Below are 18,430 nucleotides of genomic sequence, written 5' to 3' on the forward strand. Positions count from 1 at the left end.
ATGAAATGGAATGCTGGAACTGTTTATTCACTGATGACATTCTGGTCACAATTGTGACATATACAAATCAGTACATGGACACCATAAGGGACAGTTTCATTAGAAAGCGAGATGTCAACCCTATTGATGTAATTGAACTGAGGGCGTTTATTGGTTTGCTATATCTTGCAGGCACCTATAGGACAAACTGACAGAGTTTGGAGGAGCTCTGGGGTAGAGATGGGGATGGCATTGAGAAATTTTCCTTGGTAATGAATATAAAGAGATTCAAAATTATAATGCGGTGTCTTCGTTTTGACGACAGAAGTACCAGAACTGAGCAAAAAAAACCTGTCAAAAAAGCTATTGTCTAGGTCAAAATGTCACTATTGATGAAATGCTCCCGGGATTTCGTGGTAGATGTGGCTTTCGGTAATATATCCCATCTAAACCAAACAAATATGGGCTAAAAATTGTTTTCCTTGCTGACTCCAGGATTACTTATACCTACAATATGGAAGTTTATGCGGGGAAACAGCCAGCAGGTCCATAATGTGTAAGCAACACACTGAGTGAGGTGGTAAAGCGAATGGCTGAGCCTTTGTATGTTTCGGGGAGAAATATAACTGCAGATAACTGGTTTACTGATGTGGGTTTGATTGATTTTTTGAAATCCAAAAAAATATCATATGTGGGTACTGTGCGAAAAAAATAAAACACAATTGCCGCCACAGTTTATCAATGTGAAAGGGAGAGAACAATACCACAGTATGTTTGGATTTAGTGAAGGCAAAGTTTTAGTGTCCTATGTCCCACGCAAGAACAAAAATGTTATTCTTGTATCCTCGCTTCATTATGATGATGCGATCGATCCTCGGTCTGAAGCACAAAATAAGCCGGAAATGATAACGCTTTACAACGAAACCAAGGGTGGTGTAGACACTTCAGATCAGATGTGTGCTACTTTCAGCGTGTGCAGAAATGTCAGGCGCTGGCCAATGGTAATTTTTTCACTATGCTAAATGTGGCAGGAATAAATTCTCAAGTTATTTACATAGGAAACCAGCTGGGATCACAGCGTAGAAGACTCTATCTAAAAACATTGGCTCATGAACTGGTCATTGCAGAGCTTCGCAGAAGAAGTGTGAAAACAATTGGAATACCCTCTAGCATGCAAATGCGGCTGAGAAAATTTCGCACAGAACATGAACGCGAAGAATCACCAGCTCCCCCGCCACCCAAAAGACAGAGATGCAACACCTGCACTGTAGAAACAGGACTCAGGAGACTCTCAAATTATGCATGTAAAAATTGCAAAAATGCTATTTGCCTGTCTCATGCAGAAATGATCTGCAAATCATGCTCATTGCTCTGCAAGTGTACTTTTACAGGTGAACCGCTAACATCTGATAGTGACTGATTTTGAGTACAGTACTATTTCAGCAACCTTATAATTTATTTTGCTTATCTAAATTTTAGGTTTACTAATAGTTTTTGAAGAAAACTGTCGGTTTTTTTTTTGCAAGTAGCAAAATGTGTGCACTTTGAAACATATTACTTTTCTGGTTAGTAAACTTTTTTTGGCACCTGATTACGTGTATTCTCATTTATTACATTCCTATTAAGGTAACTGATCACTTTTAGAGCATTGAAATTTTAAAAAAAGGAAAATATAGCCAATTTTCTAGCCTGTGCCTGACAGGCGCAATGCCCCTAAACTCATTATGAAACATATTGCCCCTGACGGAGGGTTAAGTGGTGTAAGGACATATAGTTTCAAAAGATGAAAATTGCAAATTTTGTGACTTTTTTGTGAATGGTTTTCTTTTTTACAAACTCAAAAACATATTGATCCTGCCTCCCTCAATGGTGATTGACCGCGCTGGCTTGACTGGTGCGGGCACTGTTTGCAGAGAAAGTGTAAGCAACCATTGAGGAAGGTGGAACCAAAACTAGTGGGTAGAGTGGTGCACTGAACTTCTTGGCCACATCAAAGGTGCACTGAGCATTCTAATTTACATATTTGGTTAAACTTCAGTTTCGGCAGAACAGAGGCAGCAATTAGGGCCACTAAGTGCAAGTTTTGTAAGGCGCTATAGCACATACAAGGCTATGTGTTTAGTTTATACTGTCAGTTTGGGCTGGAAGACTCCCTTTAAAGATCTGTACAGAACAGACCCGGGACGGAAAGGAATAGCCAAAGGGCCAGAAACAGTGCGTGATGGCGCCCCTATCTGGCGTTTCACTTTCTATGGTATCTGAATCCTAGGAAGGCAGATATAATTGAACATAATGGTGGAGCAGGGATTTGTTGGCTCCCTCTTCCACCATTCAGCCTATGCATATCAGTCTTAACGCAGCAGTTATGATGTCACTAGATCGCACCTGTTGTAAAGAGACTCCGTTCACACACACACACTCAATACATACAAGAGCAGTGCTATGTGAGTAGATTTTTTTGTTGTTGTTTATTGTCAGTTGGCACTTGTGGAGAAACTATTGAGGCATCATACTGTGTGGGGAGCAGTGGGGGCATTGCACAACTTGTTTTGCCAATGGGTGACTACTGGACATGTGAACATAGCATAAACCATAGGGATGTGAATTTATAGAGTACAGGTGAATCATATCACTGTGATACATCATACTTGCTGTGCTTGGTGTAAAGTGTGGTTTGTCTGAACCAGCGGCATTGGATTTGTGTACTTTGGAAAAACCATAGTCCTGTGATCTGCGCCTTCTCTCCTAGTAATCAGGGTCTGTGCATATTCGTCTTCTATATCACCTCTTTGGTGTAAGTGGTTCCAATTTTTTTTTGCCACATAATACATGCGCAAGTCAGGCACATCCTTCATAATCTCAACTGTATTGAAAGGTTTTCCACACAAGCTTGACCTGACCCATATGACATACAAAAGATGACAATTATATTATTTTGGAATATGTGCTTAAATAAATATATGGGGAATGCTGAGTGTCACATAAGATTTTAGTAATACTATAATTTTAAAGATGTGAACACAACCAAGCATAGATGTTGGCAAATGAGCCCAGACTATACATTTCAACTGAACATGAACAATTAGAGGGGCAATAATGAAAACATATTAATCTGGGATGTATCTGCTCACTTCTATTTTAATAGCGTTCTGATTGTTTCTAGGTTTTAGCAAATATATCTCTAAGCAAAAAATATGAGACTTAAGCCCCCGTCTCACATAGCGAGATCGCTGCTGTGTCACGGTTTTGGTGACGCAACAGCGACCTCACCAGCGATGTCGCTATGTGTGACACTTTGCAGCGATCAGGCCCCTGCTGTGAGGTCGCTGATCGCTGCAAAGTGTCCTGGACCTTTTTTTGGTCGTTGCCCTCCCGCTGGTCAGCAAACATCGCTGTGTGTGACCAGCGGGAGCAGCGATCAGGCTGGTAACCATGATAAACAGCAGGTTACTAGGGGCACATGTGCACTTAGTAACCCGCTGTTTATCATGGTTACGAGCCTGCTAAAGTGAGCGGTAACCTCCCGCTCACTGTAGCAGAGTGGTAACCATGATAAACAGCGGGTTACTAGGTGCGCGTGTGCCCCTAGTAACCCGATGTTTACCATAGTTACCAGCCTGCTCCTGCTTCAGCAGGCTCGTAACCAGGACATCGTGGAAAGATTCTTTCCACGATGTCGCTGCTCCCCTGATCGTTGGTGAGCCTGCCTGTTTGACAGCTCACCAGCGACCATATAGTGACGCAGCAACGATCCCTGACAGGTCGTATCGTTGTCGGGATCGTTGCAGCGTCGCTAAGTGTAACGGGGCCTTTAGTGGGGTAAATCTTTAGGCCTGAGCGGCTGTAGAATTCATCATTATCTGCAAGGGCCCTAATTGGAGATGGAGACCCGGGTCCGACAAATTATATTATCATGTCATCTGTGTATAGGTTGACTGGTTTGTTTAATGAACTTTTGAGGAAACTTTTAAAAGACTTGTACAGAAAAACTCTTCTAAAAGGTTCTCCCAAGAGAGTCTATACGAGGAGGTATAAAGAGTCGTTTTGTTGGGCATGAATCCACTTTGGACTAGGAGTAGGGTAACTGTTTTGAGTCTGTTTGTAAGGATTTTAGCCTATATTATAAACATTATAAAATTATGGCGTATCATCTTTGTAAAGAGAAGATAGTAGTATGAAATAGTGTACTCCTGGAGAGCTTCTAAATAAACCAATATACACAAAGATTCTTAAAGAGGAAAGCATTCTACGTCAGTTTCCTTCCTACAAATATATCCTTTTAAAAACAGACAAAGCAGACCCACAAGAAAAAAGCAGCCAAGCAGTGAAAAACAAATATGGTGTAAACTGATCCCCACATGAGCAGAATGACTGGACTGTAAGACGTGATATCAAAGATGAAAAATACAATAATACAACATTAACATGAAATCATAGGATTTGTCCAAATACCAGTCCGCAATTACCTGTAGCAGTGAAACAACTGAAAGTTCCCTTCCTCTCAGCTTCCAGCTTGCTAGAAGGGGGATGGGTGAATGCAGAGCGGTACTGAAGACCAGTGGCATGGTCACACCGCCGGTCCAACTTGTGCACTCTCCTATACTACAAGCAAAGGCAGTTTTGCCTCCGCAGTATGAGAGAAGGGAAAGGGTGACTGAAGCTTGCTGGATCCAGTGATCCAGACACCTTCACAGCACTGCTTCCAAGCTCTAAAGGAGGGGTCCCCAACCTGTGCCCACACATGTGTGTGCTGGTGCAGGGGCCCTTCATCGGATAACAGATCCACTTTTTTGCTACGTGCCCACGATGCAGAAATGAAGCAGAAATTTTCCGGAGCATTTCCGCATGTTCTTGGCAGAAAAAAAAAACGCATGCGGATTTTACACTCGTTTTTGACGCGTTTTTACTTTTGGATTTGCCATGCCTTTTTCCAATGCATTGTATAGGCAAATCCGCAGAAACGCACAAGAATTGGCCATGCTGCATTTTTTTCCACACCTAAAATCCGTACAGAAAAAATCCTGACCATGTGCACAGAACTTGCAAAATGTCATAGGAAGTCATGGGATAAGATATGCAATGCGTTTCTGCTGCATGTCCACACAGAAAAAAACGCACAAAAAAATGCACCAAATCCGCATTGTGTGCACATAGCCTAAATCCTACAAAACAATGCAATGTACCTGTGTGTTACTTAAAAAGTGTAAGTGTATGAAGCAGGAGCCTCCTTCATATTGTACAGATGACTCCCATCTTTTACTGCCCACTGGAGCTAAGGCCAATCATGGTAGTTCAACCCCCACTTCTGTCTAACCGCAGCATCTTCTGTCATCCCATCAGCCCCACTCCTCCCTGCAATGTGATGTTGTTTGATGCATCATGTCGATGACAATCATTTATATACACCTTCCCACCTGCTTGTTTTCCCCATCTATCTCCACCTTTATCTGGGTCTATGAAGCCAGAGCTGTCAAAGAAGAAGAAGAGTGGAGATTGAGGGAAAACAAGCCGATGGGAAGGTGTATTTAAATAATTGCCCCCGCTGTGAAGCACCAAGCAGTGGGACTAAGGCTACGTGCCCACAATCAGGAATAGTAGCGTTTTGGACACAGCTTATTATCGCTGCGTCCAAAACACTGCATTCTAATTACTGCACTTGAGTTTAGGTACATGCGGATTTACTGCATGTAATGACATTCTAATGTGGAAAATACGCAGCGGAGAAGCTACAGAAATTGACATGCTGCGGCTCGCAAACCCGCACCGTGGGCGAGTTTACGCAGCGTTAAAGAAGCACAGTGGGAATGGGATATCTATAAATTCCATCCACTGTGCTTGCAATGTAGAACGCAGTGTTTTGGACGCAGCAAAATTACGCTCCTTCCAAAACTATACTATTCCTTATCGTTTGGTCATTCTGTGCTGACAGAGTCCCTTTAAAAACAAAATTCAAAGAAACAATAGCTTATTTTTATTTATTTTTAAAGGGAACCTGTCACCAGAAAAAACGCTATTAACATGCAGTTTACCAACTTACCTGGCGCCTGCACTTAGACAAACACTGCAGGGAGAAAATTAACTTTATTCCCCTTCGCAGCGTTCCAGTTTCAGTCATGGGGGCGGCGCCGACACGGGTTCAGTCACCACTCTGAGTATATAGAGCGGCAGTTGTAACCACATCCTTGGCACTGACTGACAGCTGGCCCCAATGCAGAGTCAGTGTCAGTCAGTGCCTGAGGCATGGTTACAGCTGCTGCTGTGTACACTAAGAGCGGATTCAGAACCCACGCCTGCACCCCCGTGACTGGAACCCGAATGCTGCCTGGGGGATTAAAGTTAATTTTCTCCTTGCAGCGTTCGGACTAAGTGCGAGTGCCAGGCAGGTTAATAACGCTATTAACCTGCAGATTAACCCCATATCTGCAAATTAATAGTGCTTTTTCTGGTGACAGCCCTCATTTCTAATTTTACAGTATATTATATGGTAAATAAAACGGTGCTATTAAAAACTAAAACGTGTCCTGCATAAAACTTTTATATGGTACTGCTAAAAGAAAAATACAAGATATTTCTGTCTTTTAGAAAGAGGTTAAATCTAAAATAAAATGAAGGTGCCCGAAGGTAGCGTTCACACAGACAATGCAGATTTGGTCCAAATGTACAGTTTTTATTGGTTTCCTCAGGTTCCACAGCACCAAAACAAACTCAAACATAAATCCCTGGCCTTGTCCAGGCGCAAACTAAACAGAACAGACCCTGTCTACTCTGACCGAGCTGGGGCTAGCTCAGCGGTGTATAACAAAACAGCTATTGTCCATACCAAACACTGATTCTTGTGGTTTTCTGCACACGGCCTGTGTAGACTCTTTTCAGAGAGGGATTCTGGCCTGTCTCTCTTGAGCTCCAAGACACATCCAGTCTGGTCAGCTTCCCTGAGCTGACTTAGGAGAACAGCTAGCCTAGTTTTATGCAGCGCTAGCCAGGTGATTTAATCAGAACCTGTAGAGCTAGGATTTAACCCTAGCCTACCTGGCTTACCTACATACACCCCCCACCTCTGCCCAAAGCCAAATGCTGGGCACCATCTGCCAACACACACAGAGCTTACAGGGCTTTAAATTGACCCAAATGTGAGGCTCATTCTTGATAACACGAGGGTAACCAAGTACCTCCAAAAACCGGCCCCTATTTTTCAGTACAGATTTTCAGCCGTGCCGATTTTGGGAAAGTGGCAAAGCTTCTGCCACTGATACCTGCCAGGTTGGCTCCTGACCAGGTCAACAAGCAAAGGGTTTCGAGTGGGTCCGTACCCCTCCAGGGTTTTAGTAGGTTGCCATAATACATGGGAAAGGCCTTCCTTTTCCCTGGTCTGTGTACTTATAGTTGACTAATACCATATTTTCCACCACCATATAGGGCCCCTGCCACTGAGTAAGGAACTTGCTCTCCCCTGTGGGCACTAACACAAGTACCTGATCCCCAGACTTAAATGGTCTCACTCCAGCTGACCGATTATACACCCTGGATTTTTCATCCTGAGCCTTGAGAATGTGCTATTTTACCAGTCCCTTCACTTTATTCCCAAGACACAACAAATCTTTATGCTTGGCTCCTTGTGGAAAATGACCATCAGTTGTCCTGGGACTCTTCCAGGTCAGGGATATTGGCTTCAGGGGATGCTTCCTCATCCTCTTTTCTAGCCATTCAAATTCAGTTTACATCATGTGCCTTTGTTACCATAGCCAACTCGTGGTGACATAGTGGACTACTGGGTGCTACAGCTTTAGCCCATAAGTCCCATCACTTGTACACTGTTCACTGTCATCTGGCATTCCTGAGGCCCCTTGCCAGAATGAGGAACAGCACTACAGGCAGGGTAGGTGAAGTAGGAGTAGCGCCGGCCAACGCTGCAGTCCATCAGCTCTGAGGTCAAGGGACAAATGGCTGATATAAGACCCAGAAGTCAACACCTCCAACAGATAACGGTACAAGATGTAACATTTGAACCCGGCTCGGACCCCTCCTGGCTGTGTGCACCTCATACATGGCCTCGGGCCCCTCTTTTGGCTCTCCCAGAAATGTGAACTTGCCCTCCCTTGATTGCTCAGGGAGCTCTTCATTGACAATTTCTTTCTACCAGGCTTACTAGGTTTTCTGCATTCTGCTGATCTCCTGGGGATTTTGGGAGTGAGTGGATAAAAATCGGTCCATTACCACTCTTTCAACCATCCGTGCTGGAGCACAGGTCTCAGGCTGCAGCCATTTTTTGCATCAGGTGTAACAGGTTGAACATATACCGCGTGAGCCCCCCACACAGCTCCCGATACACTGCTTGAGCCCCCCCCACACACACACACACACAGCCCCCATCCCACATAGCCTCCAATATAAATACAAATATCCCATACACATAAAAAAAGAAAAACACACCATCACTTACTCACCTTTCTCCCAGTGCTCTGCTCCTGTGCACAGAGTTTGATGAAATTACGTCATCGCATCTGTTGTCTCACAGGCCGATTGGTGGAAGATGGAGTTGGCAGCCCCGTCCTTCACCAATGTATTCACATCTGAGGATGCAGATAGCAGTGACACCGGGCAGCGGATAGATGGAGGGCGGGGGAGGGCAGTCTGTGGGCCATTGTTTCAGCCGTTCAACTGTCTCAGTAAGCAGGCCAGACTGGAACAGCCGGAGGGCTGGATGTTGCCTGCAGGCCACAGTTTGCGCAGGTCTGCTCCAGGAGAACAGCTAGCCTGGTTATGTGCAGGGCTAGCCAAGTGATCTACGCTGTGTGCAGAATTTAGGCAAGTTGTATTTTAGAGGATTATTTTTATTATTGATCAACAACTATGTTCTCAATGAACCCAAAAGACTCATAAATATCCAAGCTTAATATTTTTGGAAGTTGGAGTGGTTTTTTTTAGATTTGGCTATCTTAGGAGGATCGGTTTGTGCAGGTAACTATTACTGTGCAGAATTATTAGGCAACTTAATAAAAACCAAATATAATCCCATCTCACTTGTTTATTTTCACCAGGTAAACCAATATAAGTGCACAAACTTTAGAAATAAACATTTCTGACATGCAAAAACAAAAACCCAAAAAATTAGTGATGAATATAGCCACCTTTCTTTATGATGACACTCAACAGCCTTCCATCCATAGATTCTGTCAGTTGCTTCATCTGTTTTTGATCAACATTGCATGCAGCAGCCACCACAGCCTCCCAGACACTGTTTCGAGAGGTGTACTGTTTTCCCTCCCTGTAGATCTCACATTTTATGATGGACCACAGGTTCTCTATGGGGTTCAGATCAGGTGAACAAGGGGTGCATGTCATTATTTTTTCTTCTTTTAGACCTTTACTGGCCAGCCACGCTGTGGAGTAGTTGGATGCATGTGATGAAACATTGTCCTGCATGAAAATCATGTTTTTCTTGAACGATACCGACTTCTTCCTGTACCACTGCTTGAAGAAGTTGTCTTCCAGAAACTGGCAGTAGGTCTGGGAGTTGAGCTTCACTCCATCCTCAACCCGAAAAGGTGCCACAAGTTCATCTTTGATGATACCAGCCCATACCAGTACCCCACCTCCACCTTGCTGGTGTCTGAGTCGGAGTGGAGCTCTCTCCCCTTCACTGATCCAGCCTCTGGCCCATCAAGAGTCACTCTCATTTCATCAGTCCATAAAACCTTTGAAAAATCAGTCTTAAGATATTTCTTGGCCCATTCTTGACGTTTTATCTTATGTTTCTTGTTTTCAGCCTTCCTTACCTTGGCCATGTCCCTGAGTATCGCACACCTTGTGCTTTTTGATACTCCAGTAACGTTGCAGCTCTGAAATATGGCAAAACTGGTTTCGAATGGCATCTTGGCAGCTTCACGCTTGATTTTCCTCAATTCATGGGCAGTTATTTTGCGCCTTCTTTGGCCAACACGCTTCTTGCGACCCTGTTGGCTATTTGCCATGAAACGCTTGATTGTTCGGTGATCACGCTTCAAAAGTTTGGAAATTTCAAGACTGCTGCATCCCTCTGCAAGACATCTCACAATTTTGGACTTTTCAAATCTCTCTTCTGACCCATTTTACCAAAGGAAAGAAAGTTGCCTAATAATTAAGCACACCTTATATAGGGTGTTGATGTCACTAGTCAACACCCCTCCTCATTACAGAGATGCACATCACCAGATTAGCTTAATTGGTAGTTGGCTCTCAAGCCTATGCAGCTTGGAGTAGGACACCATGTATAAAAAGTATCATGTGATCAAAATACGCATTTGCCTAATAATTCTGCACACAGTGTAATCGGAATCTGTAGAGCTAGGATTTAGCCATAGCCTACCTGGCTTTGCTACAATTGTTATATTATTAGCATTTCCGGTGTGTGAAGTAGTACATTTTAAAGACTTCCTGGTTACTAAAATAGACCTCTTTTAACACATCATAAAAAGGAACAAAACACAAGATGCAAAAAAGTAAGTAAAATTGATTTATGAAACATTTCAAAGCATTGACCAAAAGTGCGACAAATTATAAAAAAATATCCCAAAATTAGAGGAATAAGATCAAGAAAAATATACAAATTACATAATATACTTTTCCAGTAAACAATGCCTTTGCCTTTAAACTATTTGAGGGAATGGCCATTTAAGACATAATATCTGTATCACAGCCAACCTTTTTTCTGTTACAGAAACTTTGCTCTCCCAAATGTAAAGACATTATAAATGGTAATGATATGGTAAATTATATAATAAAATTTAATTTTACATGGTTTATAAAAAATACAATCTGAAATGGTACACAGCAATCTAAAACATTTACAGAAATCTAGAGTATAAAAACAAAAAAATGTCGTTACCAAAATTTGAATGCTCCTTTCTATGTGACACATTTTCTTCTTTACCATTTTCTTCAAGCGGACAGTGTCATGTACTGCTGTAGTTCAGCACAGATTATACAATTTAGTGGCAGGAATGCAGTTTTATACAGTGGGCAGTAAAGAGCCTGGGGACAATGCCCTCAGAACATGCAGTTCATACATTTCACTGCCTTACTGCCATAGTCTATACACTCTGGACCGACACACTCACAACACGCGTTGTGAAACCACCGGTATTTCGATGCGCCCATAGACTCACAGGAAACTTTACACTGATGGATAGACATGCAGTCGTCAAAGTACACCACTGTGCACATGTGCTCTGCAAAATAAATACAGAAATACAATACATTATTAAACTGAATCGTTTTGATTAAAATAGTACAGAATCAAATAAGAATATAAGCAATAGAGTTAAAAGGGTTTTACCACGAACAAAAGTTCAGTTTAATCATTAGTGTTTGGAATAATAATAAGTTCCACAATTGAATGTATTTAGATAAAATGTTCCTGCGCTGAGATAATCTTATAAATGTGCCCCTGCTGTGTACTGTGTAATGGCTGTGTCTGACCGTGCAGGACATGGTCTGATCATACCACATCTCCTGGGCAGGGGAGAGGAAAAAAAGGGTATACAGATATTACAGCAGGGGATCGTAGCAGATTTTTTCTTTGAAGTAAAACATTGTTTAAAAAACAGACAGGGAAATGTTTTTCCTCACAGAAAGAATCAGCTGTGATCCCCTGCTGTAATGTCTGTATACTCTTTTGCTTCCTCCTCTGCCCAGGAGATATGGTATGATCAGACCATGTCCCTGCACGGTCAGACACAGCCATTACACAGCACACAGCAGGGGCACATTTATAAGATTATCTCAGCACAGGAACATTTTATTTAAACACATCCAATTGTGGAAGTTATTATTATTCCAAGATCTATTGATTAAATTGAACTTTCATTCATGGGAAAACCCCTTTAACGTGAATTCAGCCATATCTGGCTTTGTAGCCCTCTTCAATGCAGTGTTAGTCCAAATGTGAAGCTCCTGGGCCCATGTCCAATTTGCCATTTCTAACACTTGAGATTTTTTGTACAGCAGTAAAATCATTGGTTCCTAGAGCTTTACATCAGGTTTAGTCATATTCAGTTAGCCTACGGATGTAACTCACAGGCCTGATTCATTGGCCATTCCAACCTGAAACCCTCTAGTTAATGCAAAACTAAGGCTATGTAGAGTTTTTTTTTTCAGGCATTAAAAAATTACATGTTTTTCAGAAACCATTTCAGGAAGCCTTCTTTTTTTGGTGGGGTAGGATTTTTGGAAGAGTTTTTTTTTCCCCTGGAGCATTTTTGAAGAGTTTTATTAGACAATGCCCACTTTGAAGAGGTTTCCTTCAGGATAGACTTCAAACAAGTAACATGCAGTTTTTTCCTTTCTACCAGGCATTTTTAAAACTTCCTCAAGGAAAAAAAAAAATCTCCTCATAACAGCAAATTGGGTTAGTTATTGATGGAGTTTTCAAGTATGCTTTGGAGAGGTTTTGTTCCACAACACTCTTCAAAAAAAAAAGGTGCTAGCATAGCCTAAAACACTCCAAAATGCGATGGCAGCCATCAAAACCATATGAGAAAATCAATGGAAGATTAGATAGATTAGGGGCAAAATTGACCACCACAGTACCGTGGTGAGGTCCCCAATGATATATTTATCACCTTTTCTGTGGGTAAATGTTGTTCGTGGTCATTTCCGTTATTTAAAAATCACACATTTACAATATACTAACATTTGGTACCACCAATGATTCTTCTTTAACATTTCACCCATATGAAAGCAGCATACTCTTTGCAAACTGCATACATATGAAAAATAGGGCGTGTGGTAACTTGGCAGCAAAACACAAGAAACCAAAAATCCTCAGTAATTAAACATAATAGTGACTTTACCGCTGGAAAATATGACCATTGCCAAGGAGAGACACTTGGCAGCCCCTAAATACTGTGGGTGGCTAAAACACTTCCAACATTCTGGGCTTGTGTGCAAGTTTATTTAGACAATAAGGAAACCAATAGTGGACGTACAGACATACGATTATAACCGTTTCTAGAACCAAGACATGTTTGTCTTTCCACTTTTGCCAACCAATTTTTAGGAAGTTCTCTTCCGACACTTTTGAGATGTTTATCCTTTAACTACATCACCTCTGGAGTCATAGATCAGATTTAGACTCTGGGTTATATAAGGACATCTTGAACACACATCTGTACTGCCAAGCTCAAGGAGGTCAGGTTTGGTAGGGAGAAATTAAATGGAACATACTGACCATTAGTCATACAGTAAACACCAGATTTTCAAAGAAAACACAGCTTTATAGTTTATAATCCTCGGGAAAGACTTAACAATCCTTCCAGCAGAATAGAGATATTGTTGAAGACTATTTGCACCTCTTTATGGCTCACCTCAAACTCATAACGGTCATAGAGTGTCCTATTATATCATAAATCAGAAAAACAGCTTCCATCCCTCCCAACATATACATGAATGCATAGAAATGAATGCTCAGTTAAGCCGAGTGAGCATGCTTTTTCAGTGAGGAAAGGAGAGTAAGCTGCTGTTTTCAACAATCGTTTTTCACGAGAAGCCCCCCATACACATTATTTTAGAGATGCACAGACTTTTTGGGCAAATGACCATATTGTATTGTAGGGCTACTTCAAGAGGTCCAATGAAGAAACAAAGTTTTTCACCTCAATAGGTTGTGTGAAAGAGGAAAAATCCCAATATAAGCTCTGAGGCAGTGAGAGGGATCATATGCGAGGGATGGTATGTGTCTCCTAGGATGTGCATAGAGGCATATTAATCCCGCCAGAGTGCATTGCTATCACAGACACAGCTATGATTGCAGTGCAGAATAAAAGTAAAGTTTGGACTTGGTCAAGCTATTTGGCTAAATTGGATTTAAGAAAACCTGGCATGGGCTTTTATTCTTGGAGTGAACTACAGGATGGCAGTGGGGCTGTCTACTCTCTCCAGCCCGGGTCTTACAAGTGGCTCATGGCCAGAGATTCCTTTTAAAAACCTGCAGTAAAGGTTTGGGTGTGTCAGTGTTGGGACTGCTAGCAGCATAGCAGGAAAGATCTGCAAGCTTGTGTGAGGTTGAACACAGGCCTGTGAAGGCAACATATCTTACGCACCCTAAGTGACATAACAAGGACTGTGTGGATATCCCGGCTGAGATCCGGAAGACAGCTTTTGCTTTTGAATTGTGAGTTTTTGCCAAATAAAGCCGTTTAAGTTGGACTTTCCTTGGGTCACTGCCTCATTACCGCACAGTGAACACCGCCGCACTACAAAGCATTGCTAAGACTATCTGGTGCCTAAAGGTTTTAATACTGGTGTGTAGAGCAGACAAAAAATTTAGACTTTTTTTGGGGGTCTGTGTGGGAGTGTGCATTTTTATTGGGGAAATTTAGAATGGTACCTTCATATGATGATCTTACTATTAATGGAGTCACATTGCTGGCACTATTAATGAGTGTGCACACCACCAACATGATTGAAGTGGGAACTTTCCAGTACTATTAAAGGCACTCTGCTATAGCAATTGATGAAATCCCATGCACACTCCAACAGCACTATAAAGAGGGGGCACTCTGCTGGCACAATTAATGCTGGGCATTCGGCACTCAGTTTTATACCCTCGATTTTATGCATTACATGTATGCTCCTTATCTTTTTTTAAAAGAGCCAGTGCCCCTGACTACCACCAATCATCATGTGCTCCAACTAACTATAATGAGAATCCTTCCCACAGTAATCTAGGATTGACCAATGACATCCATTTGGTTCCTAAACTGCTAAGGGTTGTTAATGTTAGAACCCTCCTGTTAGTTTTTTCTATCTTGTGTTTTGCGATCACGTGACCATCTGCCTATATATTCCAGCTCCGCCCTTCTGGCTTTGCTGGACTTCAGTGTTGTTTGACTGTTTTGCTAGCCTGGTGCTTTGGTGCCTATCTCTGTCAGTTTGCTTGGTCCTCTTGGACCTCTAGTACTTTTGTCAGTTTGTCTTTTGTGTTCTACAGCAATTTCTGTTTAGGAGGTGTCCCATTTTTGTCCCAGTCCTTAGTTCTTTTAGGGACCCCTCCCTTAATTCTATAGGTCTTCGTTCAGACTAGCCGAGGACGAAAGCGGGTCTGTTCACTAGGAACAGGCAGCCCGCTACATCGTAGGGATTCAGCTTAGTCTTACTGTAGGGACAGCTTTCCCCTATCTTTCCTTAGTTCTTGTTGCAGATCATAACAGTTAATGCTTGCAAGGTTTGTCTCTTCGACTTTGTTCTATTGTCTGATGCTGGTTCTTAACTCAGCCCATCTCCTGCCAATTAAACTTTTTCTGACCAGAATAACTGTTTTATGTTCTGGCACCACTGTTGCTAATGGAAAAACACTCCATAAAGCAGAGACCTATGGAGTGCCAGGGAGAAAATTGATGCTACCTTGTAGGGATTAAGGGAGGGTGAAGAAAATGTAAATCGCTTAGACTCTACTCCTTGCTTTAGCTTTAAAGAGGTTGTTCACTATTGGAAAAACACTCATCTGCAGGTCCTGGGAATTGAATAAAAAATATTGATACTTCTGAACCGGTACCACTCTTCTAAAATCAGTGCTGTGTCTCCAGCAGGTCTGCTGGGATCAATATCAGAGAGGTGTCACCTAGATCCTGCAGCCAATCAGCCACTGATTGGCTGCAACATTCAACTTTTGCCCTAGCAGACAGGGCCAGCATCAGGGCATTACTGCCCTTACTGCTGTAGGGGGCCCGGTGAGCAGCAATACAGAGGTAGGGCCCCCCTCTTGAGCGTCTGCTCAGGGCCACCATCAGGGCATTACTGCCCTTACTGCTGTATGGGGCCCTGTGAGCAGCAGTACAGAGGTGGGGCCCGGGCCCAGGCAGCGTCCCCCCTCTTGTGTGTCTGCTCACTGGGCCCCATGCTGTAACAAAGTGCCGAGCGGCTGCGGAGCTCCGGGATAGCACACAGCGCTATTGCCAGGACTCCAAAAGCCGAGCTGTCCCTGCAGGTGATGGTTAGTATGATCAAACTTTTTTTTTCCTTTTCTTTCTAAAAATAACTAAATAGGTGAGGGAAGGAAACTGCAAGTGATGGAGTAAGGAGGGGGGCTGTAAGTGATGGAGTGAGGGGAGCTGCAAATGATGGAGCAAGGGGGGGACAAGGGACTGCAATTTATGGAGTGAGGGGGGACAAGGAACTGCAAATGATGGAGCGGGGGGGGACGAGGGACTGCAAATCATGGAGTGGGGGGCAGCAAATGATGGGGGATGCAAATGATGGAGTGAGGGGGGGGACGAGGGACTGCAGTTGATCGAGTGAGGGGGACAAGGAATTGTAAATGCTGGAGTGAGGGGGAGTGCGAGGGACTGCAAATGATGGAGTGAGGGGGGAATGAGGGACTGCAAATGGAGTGAGGGTGGAAAGAGGGACTGCAAATCATGGAGTGAGGGGGATTGCAAATGATGGAGGGATGGGGAGGGGGACTGCAAATGATGGAGTGAGGGGGGGAATGAGGGACTGCAAATCATGGAGTGAGGGGGACTGCAAATGATGGAATGAGGGGGGACGAGGGACTGCAAATGATGAAGTGAGGGGGGACAGCTAATGATTAAGTACAGAGTGAGGGCGTTGAGGTAGCAGGAGTGACTGAATTGGAGGAGAGAGTATGGGTGCTAACTAATTTATATATTAGGTGGGGAAAGTGGCTATTTATAGTTAGTGGGGGTGCAATGGTGGATTATAATTTATATTTACAATGGTGGGTTGCATAATGACTAATGATATATTAATGATGGGTTCATGTCTGTATTTAGCTGAGTAGAAGGGGAAAAAATGGGGAATGTGCTCTAGATAACTGTTATTTTCCGCAGAGACGAGTCCTGGCAGGAAGAAGTGATGGCGGTCTGCAATGGATGAAAAAGAAAAGCGAAGATGAAGGATTTCTACTAGAGACATCACTGGTGAGTCAGCGTGTTACCTGTACACTTACACTATACACTATATAAATAGCTCCCATGTATAATGTCACTGGTGATCCCTGTATTACTGACACTATATACAGAGCTCCCATGTATAATGGCACTTATGGTAATATTAGTATTGTGTTTTTTTTATTAATGATCAGTATTGTAATATTCGGTCACTCTGGTGGTAATATGTGATCTGATGGTGTGGCGGTATTTGTTCCTTGTATGTGGTATTATTCAGTCACTATGTGGTGGTAATATGTGGTCTAGTCATGGTGTGATGGTATTTGTCCCTGTATGTGGTATTATTTGGTTACTATGTGGTGGTAAGAGTCTCCGCGACATGGTGGCAGCTTAAAAAATCTTTTGGCCAAAACAAAAGCTGCTGGCTATGTATGTGATCTGGTGTTCAATGGGAACTGTTAATGTGTGATTGGTGAGAACGGAGTGCAGAAGTGGAGTTTTTCCAAGAGTTATGGGTGGGAATGTGGAAATTTCAAGGTGTGGAGGCGGAGCTGGGGTGGAGCCTGGGCGGAATCCCAAGGGAGCCCGAAAATTTTGCCAGTATGGGACCCTGAAATTTCTGGTGACAGCCCTGCCAGCAGAAGAAACAAAATGTGAATGCTCTACCTGATCAGCAACTGCTGACTGCCTGCAAAGTCCTTGTGATACATTTGCCGGATATTGACCCCAGCCGGGAATGCAGCATGAGTATGGAGGAGCAGCACAGGTCAACTCCCTAAGCCCATTAATAAGAAGTTGTCCAATAATGCCATAACAACTAGTGACTTAAATGGACACTTTGAATACTACCTGCCGTCTTTGACACCCATCTTTGCAGCATTTGGTTCTAATTCAGGGTAAAATTCACAATCACATTTCTTTATAAAATAAATGAAAAACATCTTATGTTGTGGGGGGAGTCTAGGCATAATTTTTTTTTCTATCTTTGTTACGGCTATGATTTAAATAGAACAAGCTTTACAAAATGTTGTCAACAACGATGTACAATGCATATGACACATACTGGAACCAGATGTCAAGTCAAATATTAAGTCACTAAGATTTAGGCGAAAGCATATTTGTGTACACACACATACAGTTGAAACCAGAAGTTTACTATACTATGTAAAAAGACACATATGCATGTTTTTCTCAATATCTGACATGAAATCAGAATAAGGCTGTGTGCCCACGATGCGTTTTTGAAACTTTTCCGCAGCAGCAATTCCGCTGCAGAAACGCTTAAAAAACGCTTGGTAGAAGGCCTGCCATGTCCCCCAATGATAATCCGCATGTGCTGTGCACATGTTGCGGAAATTTCCGCTGCGGATTATCATTGCGGAAAAAAACGCAGCACCACCAATTATTTTGCGGAAGCACTGCGTTTTCACCGCCATTGACTGGCATTGGAACGCTTGGAATCCGATTCACTGTATCTGTACATGCGGATTCCATGCGTTTCAATGTGCGGATGGTACCCGGGTGTGGAGAAGAGGAGACTCTCCTCCGGACCCGGGTACCATAGA

At 42.9% G+C, this 18,430-nt stretch overlaps 1 protein-coding gene across 1 annotated transcript in view; it reads right to left on the reverse strand.

Annotated features, from left to right (window-relative positions):
* Window positions 1-10,719: 10,719 nt before the first annotated feature.
* TWSG1 (twisted gastrulation BMP signaling modulator 1) overlaps window positions 10,720-18,430 on the reverse strand; it is a 42,814-nt gene continuing 35,103 nt past the window's right edge. Inside the window, exon 5 of the mRNA XM_073676707.1 lies at window positions 10,720-11,186. Coding sequence (XP_073532808.1) covers window positions 11,005-11,186 — 182 coding nt within the window. The 3' untranslated portion in view covers window positions 10,720-11,004. The remainder of the gene's footprint in view (window positions 11,187-18,430) is intronic.

The sequence above is a fragment of the Phyllobates terribilis genome, unplaced genomic scaffold, assembly GCF_046119375.1.
Source record: "Phyllobates terribilis strain yellow unplaced genomic scaffold, ASM4611937v1 Scaffold_4__5_contigs__length_816908805, whole genome shotgun sequence".
Lineage (NCBI taxonomy): Eukaryota > Metazoa > Chordata > Amphibia > Anura > Dendrobatidae > Phyllobates > Phyllobates terribilis.